This window comes from Balaenoptera ricei, chromosome 15 (genome assembly GCF_028023285.1).
Source record: "Balaenoptera ricei isolate mBalRic1 chromosome 15, mBalRic1.hap2, whole genome shotgun sequence".
Classification (NCBI taxonomy): domain Eukaryota; kingdom Metazoa; phylum Chordata; class Mammalia; order Artiodactyla; family Balaenopteridae; genus Balaenoptera; species Balaenoptera ricei.
The window spans coordinates 30,733,531-30,751,139 of record NC_082653.1 but is presented as its reverse complement, the minus strand read 5'-3'; the positions used below and the strand labels follow the sequence as shown (position 1 = coordinate 30,751,139).

The 17,609-nt window shown below is 37.3% G+C and overlaps 1 protein-coding gene across 5 annotated transcripts in view; it reads right to left on the bottom strand.

The window, feature by feature from the left end:
- Positions 1 to 17,609, bottom strand: part of ATRN (attractin) — a 158,318-nt gene that overhangs the window by 90,051 nt on the left and 50,658 nt on the right. For all 5 annotated transcript variants that reach the window (XM_059898407.1, XM_059898408.1, XM_059898409.1 and 2 more), the window contains 5 exons: positions 16,712 to 16,917; positions 15,031 to 15,199; positions 2,830 to 2,920; positions 1,667 to 1,910; positions 745 to 928 (listed from right to left, as the gene is read on the bottom strand). In XM_059898407.1, the coding sequence (XP_059754390.1) occupies positions 745 to 928; positions 1,667 to 1,910; positions 2,830 to 2,920; positions 15,031 to 15,199; positions 16,712 to 16,917 (894 nt within the window). The remainder of the gene's footprint in view (positions 1 to 744; positions 929 to 1,666; positions 1,911 to 2,829; positions 2,921 to 15,030; positions 15,200 to 16,711; positions 16,918 to 17,609) is intronic.

The window sequence follows — 17,609 nt, the reverse complement described above, 5'->3', positions numbered from 1 at the left end:
ATGTGAAATATGGATGGAAGCTTACATATGTTTTATTAATAAGACAAGAGCTAGAAACCAAAACTTCCAACTGTATGGGCTCAGGATACCCACAAGATGGAGTATTACACAGTCACTAAAAATGACAATTTTAATGACAATGTAAAATGGTATCCAGAGCATGGTCTCAAATATGTAAGGAAATATGAAAAGAAACCATTGCTTTATAATTATATTATTTCATAACTCAAATTTGCTTTGTATTTTTTAAGATTAGTATACTTTATATAGACCAATATATAGTGGAGTGAGGACAGCTCTAATCTTTTAGGTACTGAGACCACCTCTGTTTGATGATTTCATGGAATGATGCCAGTAACTGACCCTAATGATAACACCTTGGTCAACAAGAAAAGGTTAAAAAGTGGATATATTCTACTTAAGTACAACAGTGTGCATAAACTCAGCTATGTAGAACAATTTATTCCTTAGGATTCTGAAGAGCTAAAATTTTACAGTGGTACTGAGTGTATGAAAATTGAAAAACAGTCAAAAAAAAAAAAACCAAAAAAACCCAAGGTTCTAATCAACCTACTACAAAATTACAGATACTACTACTTTATTACCTTCTGCTTATTTCACAATTTCTGTTTACAACGATGAAGAGAATTATCTGCAAGTCCTGAAAACAAAAATGTAGCACAATTTTCCCAGCAATTGCCAGAATTCCCACCTTAAAGTGAAAGCTCAAGAAAAAGCACCCACCACATCTGGGTGTCCACATTGTATCTGTAGAGATCATCTGCAAGCCGGTATTTATTGGCACTGAAAGCCTTGTAGCCTCCATGAATATACAGGGACCTGGTCCTGTGGTCATAGACACTGCTATGGCCATAGCCCCCTTGGACAAGGGCACCCTGGGTATGTAATATACTCCATGTGTTCTCACCTGGAAAGGGCAAACAGTTAAAGGCAAACGTTGCAGGCTCCTCCTAATACTTAAAATTACCAATTAGCTTAAGACAAGAGAAGAGATTTCAGGAGACTTGATACATGTAACTTTCTTTAACCATTTTATTTTTAAAGGAAGGCCATCTAAAACTTGTAACAAATCCAGGTGGCCAAACTTCAACCTGTTAAATGTTCTGAAGTTCTAATATGTAGGAAAAGAATTACATTAAATTTGAAAGACTCAGATCCCCCTCAATTGAACACTTAATTCCCCATGACCTTTACAGACCAATTTGCAGACGTACTTTACGGGCCTACTTTCTTAAAGTATCATCCACATCCACAAAAACAAATACAATAAAATTTAACCAAAGGAAAGATTATATACTAAGGGGAAATGATGCTCCATTAAACCAATCTCTAAAGGGCTTTTCAAATATTTTTTTTTTCTTCTGAGTATTTGTTGTTTCAAACCCTTTTTATTTATTTATTTTATTTTCAACACTCATAGCATTTAGTGCCATTTTTGGCTCCTTGCCAAACTGACAGTAACACATATATACCACATAGCAGCATCAATAATCTAAACTTCACTGGCAATTCATCAATGCTAACTGTATCTCAAGATCAGGTACTGGGTCAATGTTAGGTTGAATTTTGTTAAACAGTCATAATAATAAGAGTAAAATTTTAAATCTGACATTCAAAAACGATTCACTGAAAAAAATATACGTACCCAAGTCATACTCCTGCACATTGCTAATATATCCATAGAGAGGGCAGTGACCAAAGATAATCAGCATGACCACTCGGCCAGTTTTCAATGTGACAATGTGTGCTGAGTGCCCAACCACTGCATACTGCTCCTTTGCTTTAGGGGACAACAATACCCATGATTCATTATGAATATGAAACACTCTCAACTCGTTGGTCACATTCCCTGTTGAATCAATTTTTCCTCCATACATGTAAATTTTATCCTAGGGGAAAAATGTAAACAAAATGCTAAAAAACATCAAAAGGATAAAATCTAAACACAGAAAAAGGAACAGTTCAAAACCTCAATATTATTCTTAGCTTAAAAAGTGTTAGTGAAAAGCACCTTTCAGTGTATTATTAGGAAAAGGATGTAGAAAGAACAAAATAAAATAAATCTAACCTATATCCCTAATACTTTGCCACTTTTCTTGGACTTCCTCGCACAAAATCTTTTACAATATAAAATGGCTTGGAAAAATAAAGTTGAAATAAACTAAAAAACAGGGAAATGAAAATGATTACTCAGTTACATTGTAATGTCACTATTCTTGGCTAAACTTGCTAATGAACGTAAAAGCTAACCTACACTAGGTTAATTTTTAACCATTTAGTACCACAATCATAATATCCCAGTTTGAATATGAATCCATTTAAATCTCTCAGGTTAAAGTAGTTTCAATTTTAATTTCCACTTATAACTTAGCCAATTGTATACTCCCCACATTAGAAAGTTTCCCCCCAATTAAAAACCAACTCTGAAGTCAAAATCAGAGACAGAAAGTAGAATGGTGGTTGCCAGGGGCAGGCAGGAGGAGGGAATGGGGAATTATTGCTGAATGGGCATAGAGTTGCAGTTTTACAAGATCAAAAGAATTACAAAGATAAAAAAAAAACAAAGCAAAAAAATTAAAAAAGAATTACAAAGATGGATGGTGATGATGGCTGCACAACATTATGAGTGAAGTTACTATCACTGAATTGTACACTTAAAAATGGCTAAGTATGTTATACATACTTTACCGCAATAAAAAAGATTAGGAAGAAAATCCAACACTAAATAGCTATTTCAATCACATAATATGATAAAGTAACAGTGGAAGAGTTGAGTTTCTAGCTTAGTACAGAGTGGAGACATTTTACCTTGTATAATGCTAAAGAATGACCATATCTAACAACCACATTGTTCACAGAACGGTTCAGCACAAGCCACTCCCTAGAAGCAAGGTCATACCTACAAAACAAACAGATCATACTTTCACCCAAATGACAAAACAGAACATCTTGGAGTCTTTGTGATCTAATCCACTTTGGAGATGCTCGTTAAATCTGCAATGGATATGGTGAGGTACCTGGGCAAACAAACCTAACATCTGGGCCTATGGGGCACATGAGAACTCAGGAAGCGGGAGCTGGGTTCCACAGCTCTGGGACGAGAAAGAAAATCTACTGGAACTTTCTAATGCTTCCTGAAAACCTCTTCTACACACTAAATCACTTGCAGGTTTGCATTATATTCAAGGGATTTTATTACTATAACTTTTCTTTCATTTAACCATGCAAAAGTAAAGACACATACTGAAAAAGGGATGATAACTAAGTTTAAAAAAATTCCTAGCCTTTCTTTTTCTTTATCTAATTTATTTTAAAAAGTAATATTTTCAAAAAAACTAGAATATCATTATAGCATTTCAATTATACTATGAATACACTTAAAGACCTTTAAAATATAAAAAATGCCCAAAAGAAAATCATTTATACTCTTACATTGCAGCATTAATCACATTCAATATCTTAGAATATTAGTTTTGTTTTTGAGGAAAACATCATTCTATTGTTTTCATTAAAATTATACATACTCACTATAAAAAGTATAATCAATGCAAAAAAAATAAAGAGCCAAAAACTTAAATATGACCCCACATTCTGTCACCTAGAAATGAATATCATTAAGTAAACATCATTCCAGACATTTTCTATGAATACATACAGATAGAAGAATAGACTGATAATATACATTTATACAAAGGGGATCCTAATATAGGTGAATTTTAATAAAGTGTTAATTTTAATTTTATATAATTTAATAGAAAAAAGAAACCAAAGGAAAACCAATACTACTGTTATATTTTAAATGTTTATTTATTTTCTATAAGTTTCCCTGAATACAAGATTTTTAAGTTATGAAAAACATTATGTAAACAAGAAGATGTAAGAAAGTTTTATCACAACATAATAGCAAAAAAGGGAAACAAATAAATATCCATCAATAGGAAATGGATTAATAAATTATAGATATCTATATAACATTTATAGAGTGAATATACTCAAGCAACGTATTATTAACATAAATCTTGAAACAATGTTAAGCTAAAAAAGCAAACTGCAGAATACTGTTCCTGTAAAGACTAAAATAAGAAAATTTATTAACTCTAAAAATGTTCATATATATTAAAAGTCTAAAGATAAGTATGTGAACAAATGATATCACAATATCAGAATATTGATTATCTCTGGGATTTTAGAGGGGCATGTGGAGTCTTAACTATATTAGCAATGTTTTATTTCCTAATCTGGATGACGAATGTATTAGCATTCATTATTTTTCTCTAAACCTTTCCCTTTGTCTTAAATATTTTATACATGATCTGAAGAAAACATAAAATGGTGACATTCATTAAATATGAATAACACTTAAATCAATACCAGCTATTATTTTATGTATTTTTTTGAATATTCTACATTTTTAAAATACATGAAAAGTTAGAGAGTAAACTCCCTTTAGTTTTAAAATTACACATAATTTAATTTTGGACAGACTCCACTAACTTCCTACTTTGAAAGTTGAAAACATTAGCACCCACATTTCCTCCCATTTCTTCTCCCAATTTTTGTTATAATTTTTACATTGTCCAGGTTCAAAATATGCACATTCCATTCTATAATTTCATAGTTATTTAGTACTGGATCTATATTTTAGCTGAATCAGTCTCCTCACAGTCCTCTTACCACAACTTCTCCTTCTTGAGTCTTTAATTCTTAATTGGCTAGACTGCACTGTCAAGTGGTTATTCCTAGTGGAGATCATACGTGCTCCTCCCCCTAAATTCTTTCATGTTGAAGAATATCTGCTTGCTAGCTTTAGAGGTGAATGACATCTTGGCTGCATATAATACTCATGGGCCATCCTTCCTTTCCCACACAACTTTGCTGATGCTGCTCCCTTGAATGTTGCTGGTATTGAATGCTGCCAATGGAGGTCTGAGGCCAGTCTGATTTTTTTCCACTTTTGTGTGGTTTGCTTTTCTGCTTGGAAGTCAGAAGTCTCAATTATTCTCATTCTCTCCCCCTCCTTTCTTCCCTCCCTCTCTCTAAATAAATAAATATACATAAATATATATACGTATTATATGTAAATATATATGTATTTCTCTCACTGTTTTTTAAAGACACAATATTGTACTTTACTTACGGTGGAAATAACTTAAATCCATCCAGGTAAATGTTTTAACAAAATGGACTGCATACTACTGCAACTTTTATGGCATTCTGGAAAGTGTTTCCTAAGAAGAACTAGCATGGCTTCTGAAAAACACATATACACCTTATGTTCAAGCCAAAGGTCTGTTTCTTCAAGCTTGAAAGAAAGGAAAGAAACAGAGGGAGCACAGAAACAAGTCTCCACGTGACCCAATCCATATCTCTTTCAAGTGACATGAAAGGTGCTCAATCTGTATCTTAATGCATTTTACTCTTCCTCAATCAATAACATGTCAGCCCAAGAGCTGGTCAGAGACACTAGGTGCCGGCAGGTGCTCAAATCTGGTTAAGATGAACTGCCAAAAGACACTTACATAACAGGTTGTCACTCTTTTCACAATACAGAGAAGCAAACACAAGACAAGAACAATGTTGATGCAATAAAATGTAAGAAATGCCAAGTACCAAATAAACGCTCCTTCTTCTGGGAGCTGAGTCCAAGATAAAGGAATACTGAACAATTAGTTCTAAGACCCGGACATGCAGTTAAGCAAAGGCAAACCTCAGGAATTCAGAAGTAGGTGTCTTCCATAAAGGTGCAGCCACCTCTCTCACAAACTCCTCCTTGATGGCTGGTAACACAATGCCCATCATGCCACAGGGCACATCCTCTGCCCCTCACAGTGGCCTGGTATTCCAATTACAGTGTCTGGCCATCCAAAGACCACAGGAAAGGCTCTACAGAGATTGAACTTGACCCCAGCCAGCAGGAGTCAAGAACTATCTGAGGCTTCCCACCCAATAATTTGTCCTTTATCCTAAAAGTTCAATAATTTGATCAAATCAGGTCTTGTCACTGAACAACTATATTTTTCCTGAAACATCTTGTACTATTTCAATCCACTTGTTCTATTTGTTAGGTTCTTTTCTTCAGTGACAGCAATTATCTGTATTATATTGGACCTTCTGTCTCCCATGTCTTTGCTTTTTCTAATTATTTAACTTTTTCATCTGTATTCATTGGAATCACGTCTATCAAGCTGTCAGCAGTTCGATTTTCATTGTAGTTTCTGCTGTATGTAACTTATTTATATTTCTTTACATGTGTAATCTCCCATTTCATCTCATTGTTATTATCTTCTTGCTTTTCAGCTTGTTTTTCTGAATTCAAATTCTCATTATATTGATCAATAGCACAAAGCAGTTGGAAGGAATACTTTTCCTCTATCATCAGTTGTTGTCAGTTTTACACGCTGTGTTCTTTCCTCTTTACTTTTTCACCATAGATATTTGCATTTGCTACAATGTCACTTCTTTTGTCTTGCTTGTGGTTAGACATTGCTTTCCAGACATTACATTTGCAAACTGTGGGTGATTTCTTAATTCTTTTTCCACTGTATCTAAGACAAGTTTATCTTTCCATCCTAGCTTTAGTGTGAGAGTTGGCATTTTATGTTTTGCCCACTTTTCTGAAGTCTGAAGAAATGCTGGGGCTCAGGTGGGGGTGGGGGAGTGCAGTCTATTAGAATAAAATATCCAGAGTCTATTCACCTCTGAGATTTTGTTTAAGTGTCCTATCCCAGGGTTCAAGTTTTGGGATATCCAAATTACACAGAAGCCCTGACTTTTGGGCAGACTCAGCCACTTGATCAATTTCCCCCTTTTTCACTTGATCCTCCTTAGCAACTATTTCTTATACTATTCAGTTAAAAGGGCAAGAAAACAATGATACCCACTCAGTTTGCTTCTCTCTAGATTTGGGGCTATTAGTGAGAACTCCCAGAATTTCACTCATATGGTTTCTGTGGGGGCTTGCTGTTTCTGTGTGTCTGTTTTAAGTTTATCAGATTAGGTGATACTCCTTACCTTGTGTGGTTACCTGTTGCTCAATTTCTTATTATTTTTTTTTTAAGCTTAAAAAAAACGCTATTTTTTTGCTCAAGGGAAGGAAATTCAGTGACATTTCAATTGGAAATCTTAACCAGATGATCAAGACAATTAGTTTTGCAAGAGGACCCTTGGGTGACATAAAATGGGAACTGCTTTTTAATGCAACTTAAAAGTTTTGGGTTAACAGGGTCGTGGAGAAAATACAGAGTGAGGGCAATTCCTGCAATATGCTTATATGAGTATAGACGATGATAAAATTTATGATCTAAGTTCCAGAAATACTTCCTCTAAAAGGAGTCACTATATTCACTTTTCATGAGTTAGTAAAAATTTATTTGAAACTATATTAGTATTTACACAAAATACATAAAGCTGTAAAAATCATGTTTTGTTCAAGTACAAGAAGAAAAATGTTAAAACCTAAAAAATAAATGTGGAGATACATTCGTTAGATTACTCCTTCCTGCATGTGGACGCCGCCGAGTAAGCATCGTTGACATCTTCCCTCTCCACTGCCGTCACGTCTAAGTCAGAGTCTCCCAAAGAGCCCAAACAACTGCGGAAGCTCTTCATCGGAGGTTTGAGCTTTGAAACAATCGATGCGAGTCTGAGGAGCCATTCTGAGCAATGGGGAATGCTCACAGACTGTGTGGCAATGAGGGATCCAAACACCAATCGCTCCAGAGGCTTCGGGTTTGTCACGTATGCCACTATGGAGGAGGTGGATGCAGCCACGAATGCAAGGCCACACAAGGTGGATGGAAGAGTTGTGGAACCAAAGAGGGCCGTCTCAAGAGAAGATTTTCAAAGACCTGGTGCCCACTTAACTACGAAGAAGATTTTTGTTAGTGGCATTAAAGAAGACACTGAAGAACATTATCTAAGAGATTATTTTGAACAGTATGGGAAAACTGAAGTGACTGAAATCATGACTGACTGAGGCAGTGGCAAAAAGAGAGGCTTTGCTTTCGTAACCTTTGATGACCATGACTCCATAGACAAGACTGTCATTCAGAAATACCATACAGTGAACGGCCACAACTGTCAAGTAAGGAAAGCCCTATCTAAGCAAGAGAAGGCTAGCGCTTCATGCAGCCAAAGAGGTCGAAGTGGTTCTGGAAACTTTCGTGGTGGTCGTGGAGGTGGTTTTGGTGGGAATGACAACCGTGGAGGAAACTTCAGTGGTCGAGGTGGCTTTGGTGGCAGTCGAGGTGGCTTTGGTGGCAGCCATGGTGGTGGTGGATATGGTGGCAGTGGGGATGGCTATAACGGATTTGGTAATGATGGAAGCAATTTTGGAGGTGGTTGAAGCTACAGTGATTTTGGCAATTACAACAATCAATCTTCAAATTTTGGACCCATGAAAGGAGGAAACTTGGAGGCAGAAGTTCTGGCCCTTATGGTGGTGGAGGCCAGTACTTTGCCAAACCACGAAATCAAGGTGGCTATGGCGGTTCCAGCAGCAGCAATAGCTATGGCAGTGGCAGAAGGGTTTAATTACTGCCAGGAAACAAAGCTTCGCAGGAGAGGAGAGCCAGAGAAGTGACAGGGAAGGTACACGTTACAACAGATTTGTGAACTCAGCCAAGCACAGTGGTGGCAGGGCCTAGCTGCTACAAAGAAGACATGTTTTAGACAATACTCCTGTGTATGGGCAAAAAAACCTCGAGGACTGTATTTGTGACTAACTATATAACAGGTTATTTTAGTTTCTATTCTGTGGAAAGTGTAAAGCATTCCAACAAAGGGTTTTAATGTAAATTTTTTTTTGCACCCATGCTGTTGATTGCTAAATATAATCGTCTGATCATGACGCTGAATTAATGCGCCTTTTTAAAAAACGTGCTCTGTAAAGTTAGTCTACTCTGAAGACATTCTGGTAAACGACTGCAACAGTGTGAAGTCAGAATTTCTTCAGGGTGATGCCAGGTTCCATTTGAAATTTATTCACAATCTGCTTGTGAACAAAGCCAACGTCTTCAGAAACTTGGTGTAGTTGAACTGACAGTTACTGTGTTGTGACCTGGAGTTCACCATTAAAAGGGTCACCCAAGCAAAGTCATGGAGTTTTTTGGTTATTAGTATGATTGTTGGCACATCCTATGCAATATATCTAAACAGAATTATGGTACAAGATAAAGTTACAGATGGGAATGAAGCTTGTTTATCACCCATTATCATAGGTAATCAATAAACTATTTAATACCCTCTTAAAAATAAATAAAATTAAAAAAATAAACATGGCTTACGAGGTACACCAAATAAAAGTAGTAGGTGACATCTATATTTCTAAGAACAAATATTTGTGAAAGAAATAGATAATTCATTTACTCTCTTATTCATTTGATAAATACTTATTTGAGCACATTCTATGAGCTAAGCCGAACTGAGTGAGTAAACAAGGTCTCTAACCTTGGAGAACATATAGTGGAAAAGGCAGAAAATGAGCAAGCACAACAATGGGCACAAGTAGAATAAAAATTATGAACACTGCTCTAAAGGAAATGAGAACTATGAAAAAAACCAGGGAGCACCTGTCTGAACTAGCTGATTGGGGAGGATCTCACTATGGGACAGTTAACGGACAGGATACATAAAGGAAGAAACCAGCCCTGAGGTACAACGGCAGGAACAGTCTAGACAGAGGGAAGAGCAAGCATAAGGAGTTTTAGGTAAGGAAAGAGGGCTGATGGGGCAGGAGGGGAGCAAGTTGAGTATGGGAAGGTAAGCAGCTGTCACATCAGGTAGGATCATTAAGTCCCATGGGAAGTCACTGAAGGGTTTTAAGAAGGTAGTAAATGATAAAATGTATACCCTAAAAAATCACCCCAGTTGATATTTAGAAAATGGATTAAGCGGAATGAATGGAAACAGACAGACTTTATAGGAACCTACTGCTGAATCCTAGAGAGATACTGGCAAGCTGGTCTTAAGAGAGAAAAGAATGAATATGACATGTATTTGGTGACAGAGTTGATGGGCTTGACATGAGATTATGATATGAGGAGGTACAGGAGAGGAAGTATAAAAATGACTCCCAGATTTCTTACTTCAAGGGAGGATGATGCCAGGTAGAAGTACAAAAATCACATAAATGGTAGAATATATGACTCATAATATCTAGTATAACAGTGGAAGGGACAATCACCTTCACACCTTTAATTTAACCTTTACTTCTCAGGGTGGCAGCATTAGAAGTAGTGAGAAGTGGTTAGATTAGGGATAGATTTAAAGGAAGAGCTAACAAGATCTGCTGACATATTGTGGCAGACAGACACTAGGGTGGTCTTCATGATCCCTGCCTCCTGGTGTTCATACCCATGTATATAATATCCTCCCCTCGAGTGTGAGCAGGATCTATGACTTGCTTCTAACCAACAGAATATGGCAAAAATAATGAGATGTCATTTCCATGACATCTATCCTGCTAACAGACTCAGGCCAGAGACTCTCCTTGTGGCCTGATAAGTAAGCAGCCATACTGGGGAAACCCTACTGATAAGGAACTCCGGGCAGCCTCCAGGAGTTGAGGTGGCCTCCAGTTGACAGATAGCAAGAAGCCAGGGCCCTTAGTCCTACAACCACCGGGAAATAGGTGAGCTTGGAAATGGATTCCTGTCCAGTTGAACCTCTAAATTAGAACACAGGCCAGGTAACACCTTGATTGCTGAGAACCCAGTTAAGCCATGCCTAGAACCCTGACCAGCAGACACTATGAGGTAATAAATGTGTGTTGTTTTAATCTGCTAAGTTGTGGTAATTTACACAGCAAGAGATAACTAATACATATACTGATATGGAGTGTGAAAAAACAAGAAGTCAAGGATGACTCTGAAATTTTTGGCTTACGCAAATAGAAGAATGGAGTGGTCGTTTACTGAGATAGGGACTTCTGGGGCAAGAACAGGCTTGGAGGAAAGATCAGTTTGGGACACATGGAGTTTTAGATGCCTATTGAGATGTCAAATAAAGAGGTGGGGATATGGGAACAGGTGTTAAGTCTAGGATGCAGATATAAATTTGGAAGTCACCAGCACAAAGGCCAAGATATTACATGAGATCACCAAGGGAGTGAATACACACTCTCACAGAAGGGGACCAAGGACTGAGCCCTGGGGCACATCATCATTCAGAAGTCAGTTAGCTGAAGAGGAACCAGCTAAGGAGCCTGAGAAGGAATGGGCAGTTAGAAAAAATGTCAAGGAAGTGTGGAGTCCTGGAAGCCAAGTGAAGAAACTGTTTAAAAGAGGAAGGAGAGACTGGTTGTATTGAATGTTTGTGAAAGATCAAGTAAGATGAGGAATAAGAACTGAAAATTTAAAATCCACTCAGTCATACTAGCCACATTTCAAGTGCTCAATAACCACATGTGGATAGTGACATGACATTGTAAACACAGAGCATTTCCATCATAACCAAAACAGAAACTGTCCACTGGACAGTTCTGATGTAAAGATACACAAGACAGAAAAATGAGCAATATGTAGGTAATTGCTAAATGTGGTGGTGGGAGTTTGTGGAAGTCCTCTTTTGATAACCTTTATCTTTCAAAATAGAAATGGGAAACAAGGCCACTAGCTGAGCAGGAAAACAGGAGAAAATGTGGTGGAGATCTAAAAAATGAAAAGACAGTATGACAGCTGAGCAGGGGAATGAGAGATGGAATAAGAAAGAATTAATGAAATGTAAAACTCCTGTGGGAGTTGGGATTGTTGGAGTTCACCCAATCTCTTGACTCTGTACATGCATATCTTTTGCCAAACTTGGGCACTTTTCAACTATTATTTCTTCAAATACTTTTTCATATACACCCTCTTCCTCCTCTTCTTCCAAGGCTCCTCTGGTGACAGAAATGTTAAGATTTTTTGTTACAGTCCACAGGTCTCTGAAACTCTGTTCATTTTTTAAATGTTTTATTTTCTCTGTGTTGTTCAGATTAAGGAATTTCTATTGTTCTATCTTCAAGTTCACTGATTCTCTCCTCTGTCCTCTCCATTCTGTTGTTGAGAGAACTGTTGAAGCATTTTTATAATGGCTGCTTTAAAATCTTTGTCAGATAACTCGAATATATGTGTCACCTTGGTGTCAGCATCTCTTGATTGCCTTTTCTCATTCAAGTTGAGATTTTCCTGGCTCTTACCATGACAAATGATTTTCAATTGAAATCTCAACATTTTGGGTATCATGACATGAGACTCTGGATCTTATTTAAATCTTCTGTTATAGCAGGCCTCCTCTGACACCACCCCAGTGGAGAGAGGGAAAGTCTACTTATTACTGCTGTTGCTGCCAGGCAGGGGTAGAAATCCAGGCTCCCCACAGTGTCTCCACTGATGTCACAGTGATGGGGGAGACCTCATTAATGCCTGGTGGAGAAGTAAGTCTCAGCTCCCTATATGGCCTTCTTTAACCCTACCCTGGTGGGATGGGGGGTGGTGGTTGGAGCACCTCACTTTATCCTGGCATAAGTGGAAATCTAGACTCTATTAGTATAGAGCTAGCAGGGGTGGGGGTGAAGCCACAGTTCTGTCTGTGCTGTTTGTCTAAGGTCGAGTGGTTATTGTCTAAAAGTTTTCTGTCTTGCTAAGCTGCCCCTTTCCTGGTCCTCGGGCTAGAGAAAACAGGGTTTTCTTGGGGCTTTTTCAGCTTATACCTATTAACATTTCCAGACTGCTGATTTTTCCAACATCAAGTCTGCGATATATGAGACTAAAGGAAAACCCTTGGAACTTACCATTATGTCATTTTTTGGGTCTTGAGGTCCCTAATAAGACTGACTTCTTCAGAGTTTTCTTATGTTTGTTTTATATATAATGTCCAGGTTTTTTGTTTGTTTGGTTTTTTTACAGACAAAATCTCACACAGAAGCATACACATACACACTCACAAAAAGAGGAAAAAATAATATATCTTGCTCCCAAAGTCCACCTCATCAATTTGGGATGATTTGTTGTCTATTCAGGTATTCAACAGGTGCAGGTACATCAAGTTGTTTGTGGAGCTTTAATCCGCTGCTTCTGAGGCTGCTGGGAGAGATTTCCCTTTCTCTTCTTTGTTCGCACAGCTCCCAGGGTTCAGCTTTGGATTTGGACCCACCTCTCCGTGTAGGTCGCCTGAGGGCGCCTGTTCTTCGCTCAGACAGGACGGGGTTAAAGGAGCAGCTGATTCGGGGGCTCTAGCTCACTCAGGCCGGGGGGAGGGAGGGGTAGGATGTGGGGCGAGCCTGCGGTGGCAGATGTCCAGGTTTTTTTAACTGTACTTATCATACAAAGAATAGGGGAAAATGACCTTCATTTATTTATGATTTTTAAAAATTTCCTTTTTCATATTCTATTTCTTTTTTTTTTCATATTCTATTTCTAAAGGAGTATCTGTTGTGTTTATTTACTCTGTGTTCCTTCCAGGTTTGTCTTTAATTCTGAAATTATTTTAAAATTCCTCCCTAACTTCTATCATCTCATTTCCGAATTTTTCTAGTCCTGGTTATACTGTTCTTTCATGTCTTTTATCATTTTCTTATTGTATGTTAGCTTACTTTGGAATACTAAGTTATAATTTTTGTCAGTTTTGTGAACGTATTTTTCTATTATGCTTTCATGTTTGAAGGGGTATTATTCTACTTATTCTCTTCTTTTTTATAATAACTTTCTATGAGATTTGACCTTGATATTTTTTCTGTTGCTAAATTTTAATTTTAATTTTTTTAATTTAATTTTAATTTTTTTTAATTTTTAAAAAATTTTCCTGAACTCTTATAGGAGAGGCTTGATTCAGCTAGTTTTTCTAGTTTCTCAGCTCACTAGCTCCTCTTCTGTTGTAGTGTAGTGTCCAACTATTTGGCACCTTACTTGTTGAGATCTCCTGGCTCTGTTCCCCTCTCAGACTGTTATCTGGACTTTCTTTCTCTGCTGTCCCTGTCCTGTTCAATTTGAATTCTATTCCCAGCAGCTTTTCTTCAGTGTGGGACTTTCTCCTACAAAGAGTCTTTGGATGTTTTTTTGAGAGCTAATACGGCACAAACTGTTCCAGCCCCTTCAGATCCTACTATAGATCCCTTGAGCTCATCCCCCCTACTAGAACATGCAAAATCTTCCCAATTCCAGCTGCTGTTCTCAAAGCAGCTTGCTGAGCTTTCCAGCGGGTCTTTGGGTTTACTGTTGGTGGGCCCACCGCTCCCCTTTTTTTACTCCTACATAGATACTGATAGCACACAGGTCTTATAGCTGTCAATGGTTTAACCCCACCTATTTGTGTAGATGCCTTCTGATCAAGTTTGTTATAGATGTTATCCATGTGTTTTTTATTTTGCTATCCTAGTTGTTCTCTGTGCTTTAATGACTATGTTTGGGGGACTCAGAAACTATACTATCACTGCCATATTTCCAGAATTCCTTAAAGAACAGATGCTGATTTTTGACAATCTTCATTAGTAGAAAATGTTTAGAAAAAATTTCCAGGGCACAAAATCAGCACAACAGTAGGTGTTCAAAAATTTCTCCCCAAAGTCAAACTCCATAGCTAATTCCACCGTGAAAATATACTCTCCCTTCAGGATGAGCAGCATGGAACCAGCAAAAGACCTTGAACCCTGGAAAGTATTAAAGAATGGCATAATTTCCACTAGCAAACTATAAATGCAAGCCGTTGAACCCATAGAAATGTTAATTAAATTAAGAGGCAAAGCAATCCCCTATTTATATAGAGCCTATTATATGTACCTAACACAAAATCTGAGAGACAGTGTCTGGAAAAGATGGATTATTCTTTATTACAGCAATGAATTCTTTGTGGCTCCCAATTTCAAAAACTAAGAATATGTCCCCAAAAGTCTAGAATACAACTACTAAAATACTAACAGAGATTTTCTTCAGGAATGCAATTACTAATGATTTCTTTTCTTTTTGCTTATCTCTACTTTAAATATTTTCAAAATGGAAAAGTAAGCTTCTTGTAAAAATTTTTAAAACAACTTACGCTAGAACCATGTTGTAATCTGAGTGGTTGAACATATATCCTCCAACAACCCACATTATATTTCCATTGACCACAGCTTTGTGAGAGGCTCTGGGGAGCTTTAGGTTAGAATATTCCTCTCGTGTCCAAAATGACTGGTTAGCTGGTACAGGAACTGAACATCCAGGACCTAATAAAACATAATAAATTAGCTTCACAAAATGCAGCTTTAAAATTATTGCAATTCAGGAATTCCCTGGCAGTTCAGTGGTCAGTGCTCTGCACTTCCACTGCAGGGGGCCTGGGTTCAATCCCTGGTCAGGGGAACTAAGATTCCCACATGCAGTTCAGCAAGGACAAAAAAAAAAAAGAGAAAACTACTGCATTTCAAGTTTTAATCATCTAAATACAACAAATTATCTAAAGAATACTTACAGTCTTTCCTTTAGCATCTAAATATCAGAGAAATCCCTTTAATTTGTGCTTTCAATTTACTCAAAGGTAGTGACCAAGAGTAATCTCTAATAAAATTCAAAATCACATACTTTCTAATGAAGACCTGACCATATCTAGGTTAGGATTTTTTAGTAATGAAATACTTGCTTAAGCAGCTCTCAGAGGAAAGAGTGGACAAAGGAATTATTAATTCAAATGAAAAACTTTAGGGACTTCCCTGGTGGTGCAGTGGTTAAGAATCCGCCTGCCAATGCAGGGGACACGGATTCGATCCCTGGTCCGGGAGGATCCCACATGCTGTGGAGCAACTAAGCTCGTGCGCCACAACTACTGAGCCCGCACACCTAGAGCCTGTGCTCCGCAACAAGAGAAGCCACTGCAATGAGAAAGCCTGCCCACCGCAACGAAGAGTAGCTCCCACTTGTCTCAACGAGACAAAGTCCACACACAGCAAGGAAGACCCAACGCAGCCAAAAATAAATAAATATTTTAAAAAAACAAAAAAAACTTTAGAGCTAAAATGTAAAGACTAGTCCTGGGAATATTAAAAACTATCCGTTTCCTGCAAAATCAAGAAACTCCTTTTTTGAGAGGTTTGGCTTCTGCTCCAACATTTGCAAAGTGGTAGGTAGTCAAATACTTCAATTATTTAACTGCTCAATGTCAGCCAAACCGAACAAACTAAAGCATCTAAACAAGCACATTTCTGGAAATTCAAGATAAATGTGTTCCGAGAAAGGGGTAAACGTATTTAAAAAAACCCAAAAAACCAAATCAGTAACAGCTGTTATCACCCACCCCTTGAAGAATTTGCTAAAGGCTTCTTTAATAATCTGTATCTGCAGATAATTCCAATAACTGACTGCTTTAGGATTCTACTGTATAATCAACCCCAATTTTCTCTGAATTTATTGAAAGTTTCTGTGGAGAGACCATTATTGTCAACTCTTGTTCCACCTCCCAACTTGGTTCTCTGTGTCTTATGGCTGAGACCAAGTTCTCTAAATTCATGAATGAACTGCAAAGAATGTTAAACTGCTCCACATCTCTAGAGACCACAACCATACATCTATGAAATTCAAAGATTTGTAAGAAGCTGAATAAAGAGATACGAAAACTTAAACTCTTCCTGATATTTGATTAACATAGATGGTACAGATATTAGGAATAAAGTCAATCTACAACTTATTAAACTAGAAACATTCTGTAAATTGAAAGAAAAAAAAAGAAAGAAAGAAGTTCCTACCCTGCCACTCTGAGAAGCAGGAGCATCCTCTGACATCACTTGAATTGCAGATGCCTCGATGAGGAAAACCACAGTTATTTACACAGTGAGGGATGTCACATGCTTCACCTTTCCAGTTTTCAGAACATTCACATTGAACAGTGTTGCTGTTATTACTGATCTTACATTCTCCTCGGTCTGAGCAATTATTCGGACACATGTCAAAACTATACAAATAGTGGGGGAAAATTAAATCAACACAAAGCAACACTTCGATTAACTTAGCAGAACTTCCTCCTAAACAAGGCTTAAGAAATCTCACTGTCTAGCCAGTTCATTCACAAGCATAATTGCAGTACTTACCATTTAGCCTAAATGGGGTCACTCAACACTGCAGAACTAGGGCAAGTAATAAATCAAATTAAACCTGTTGGATTCTCATAAGAAGAGACAGTTAAAGAGATTACAAGAAGAGAAGAGATTCTTGCAAAATATCCAGGCTTAGCTCCTTAAGGACAGGATGACTATCCTAATTCTTGGTAGCCCACAAATGATGAGCATTATAAAATTGCCAAATGCATGCTAGCAAGTCTGGAGAAGAAAAGGATAAAACAAATTGCAAACAATACACTACCATCCTCATTCCTCTGGATAGTCTCTAAAAGTTTACAGAATTTGCTTAAGATTATTGCTCAGATTGGTGTGTATTAAATTCCTTAGCAAGTTTATCTACCCATCTCAGACGCAAGAAAAGGGAGGGATAGTTTAACTTAATACGTGAGTTTAACCATAAAGTGTTGCATAGTAACGTGACAATGATATTGACAACACTTTGAAAAGACATAATTCTGATTTTAAAAAGGGGGGATAACAGGATTAGCAAGATACTGTAAGAGTGTAAAGAAAACTAAAAAGGAAT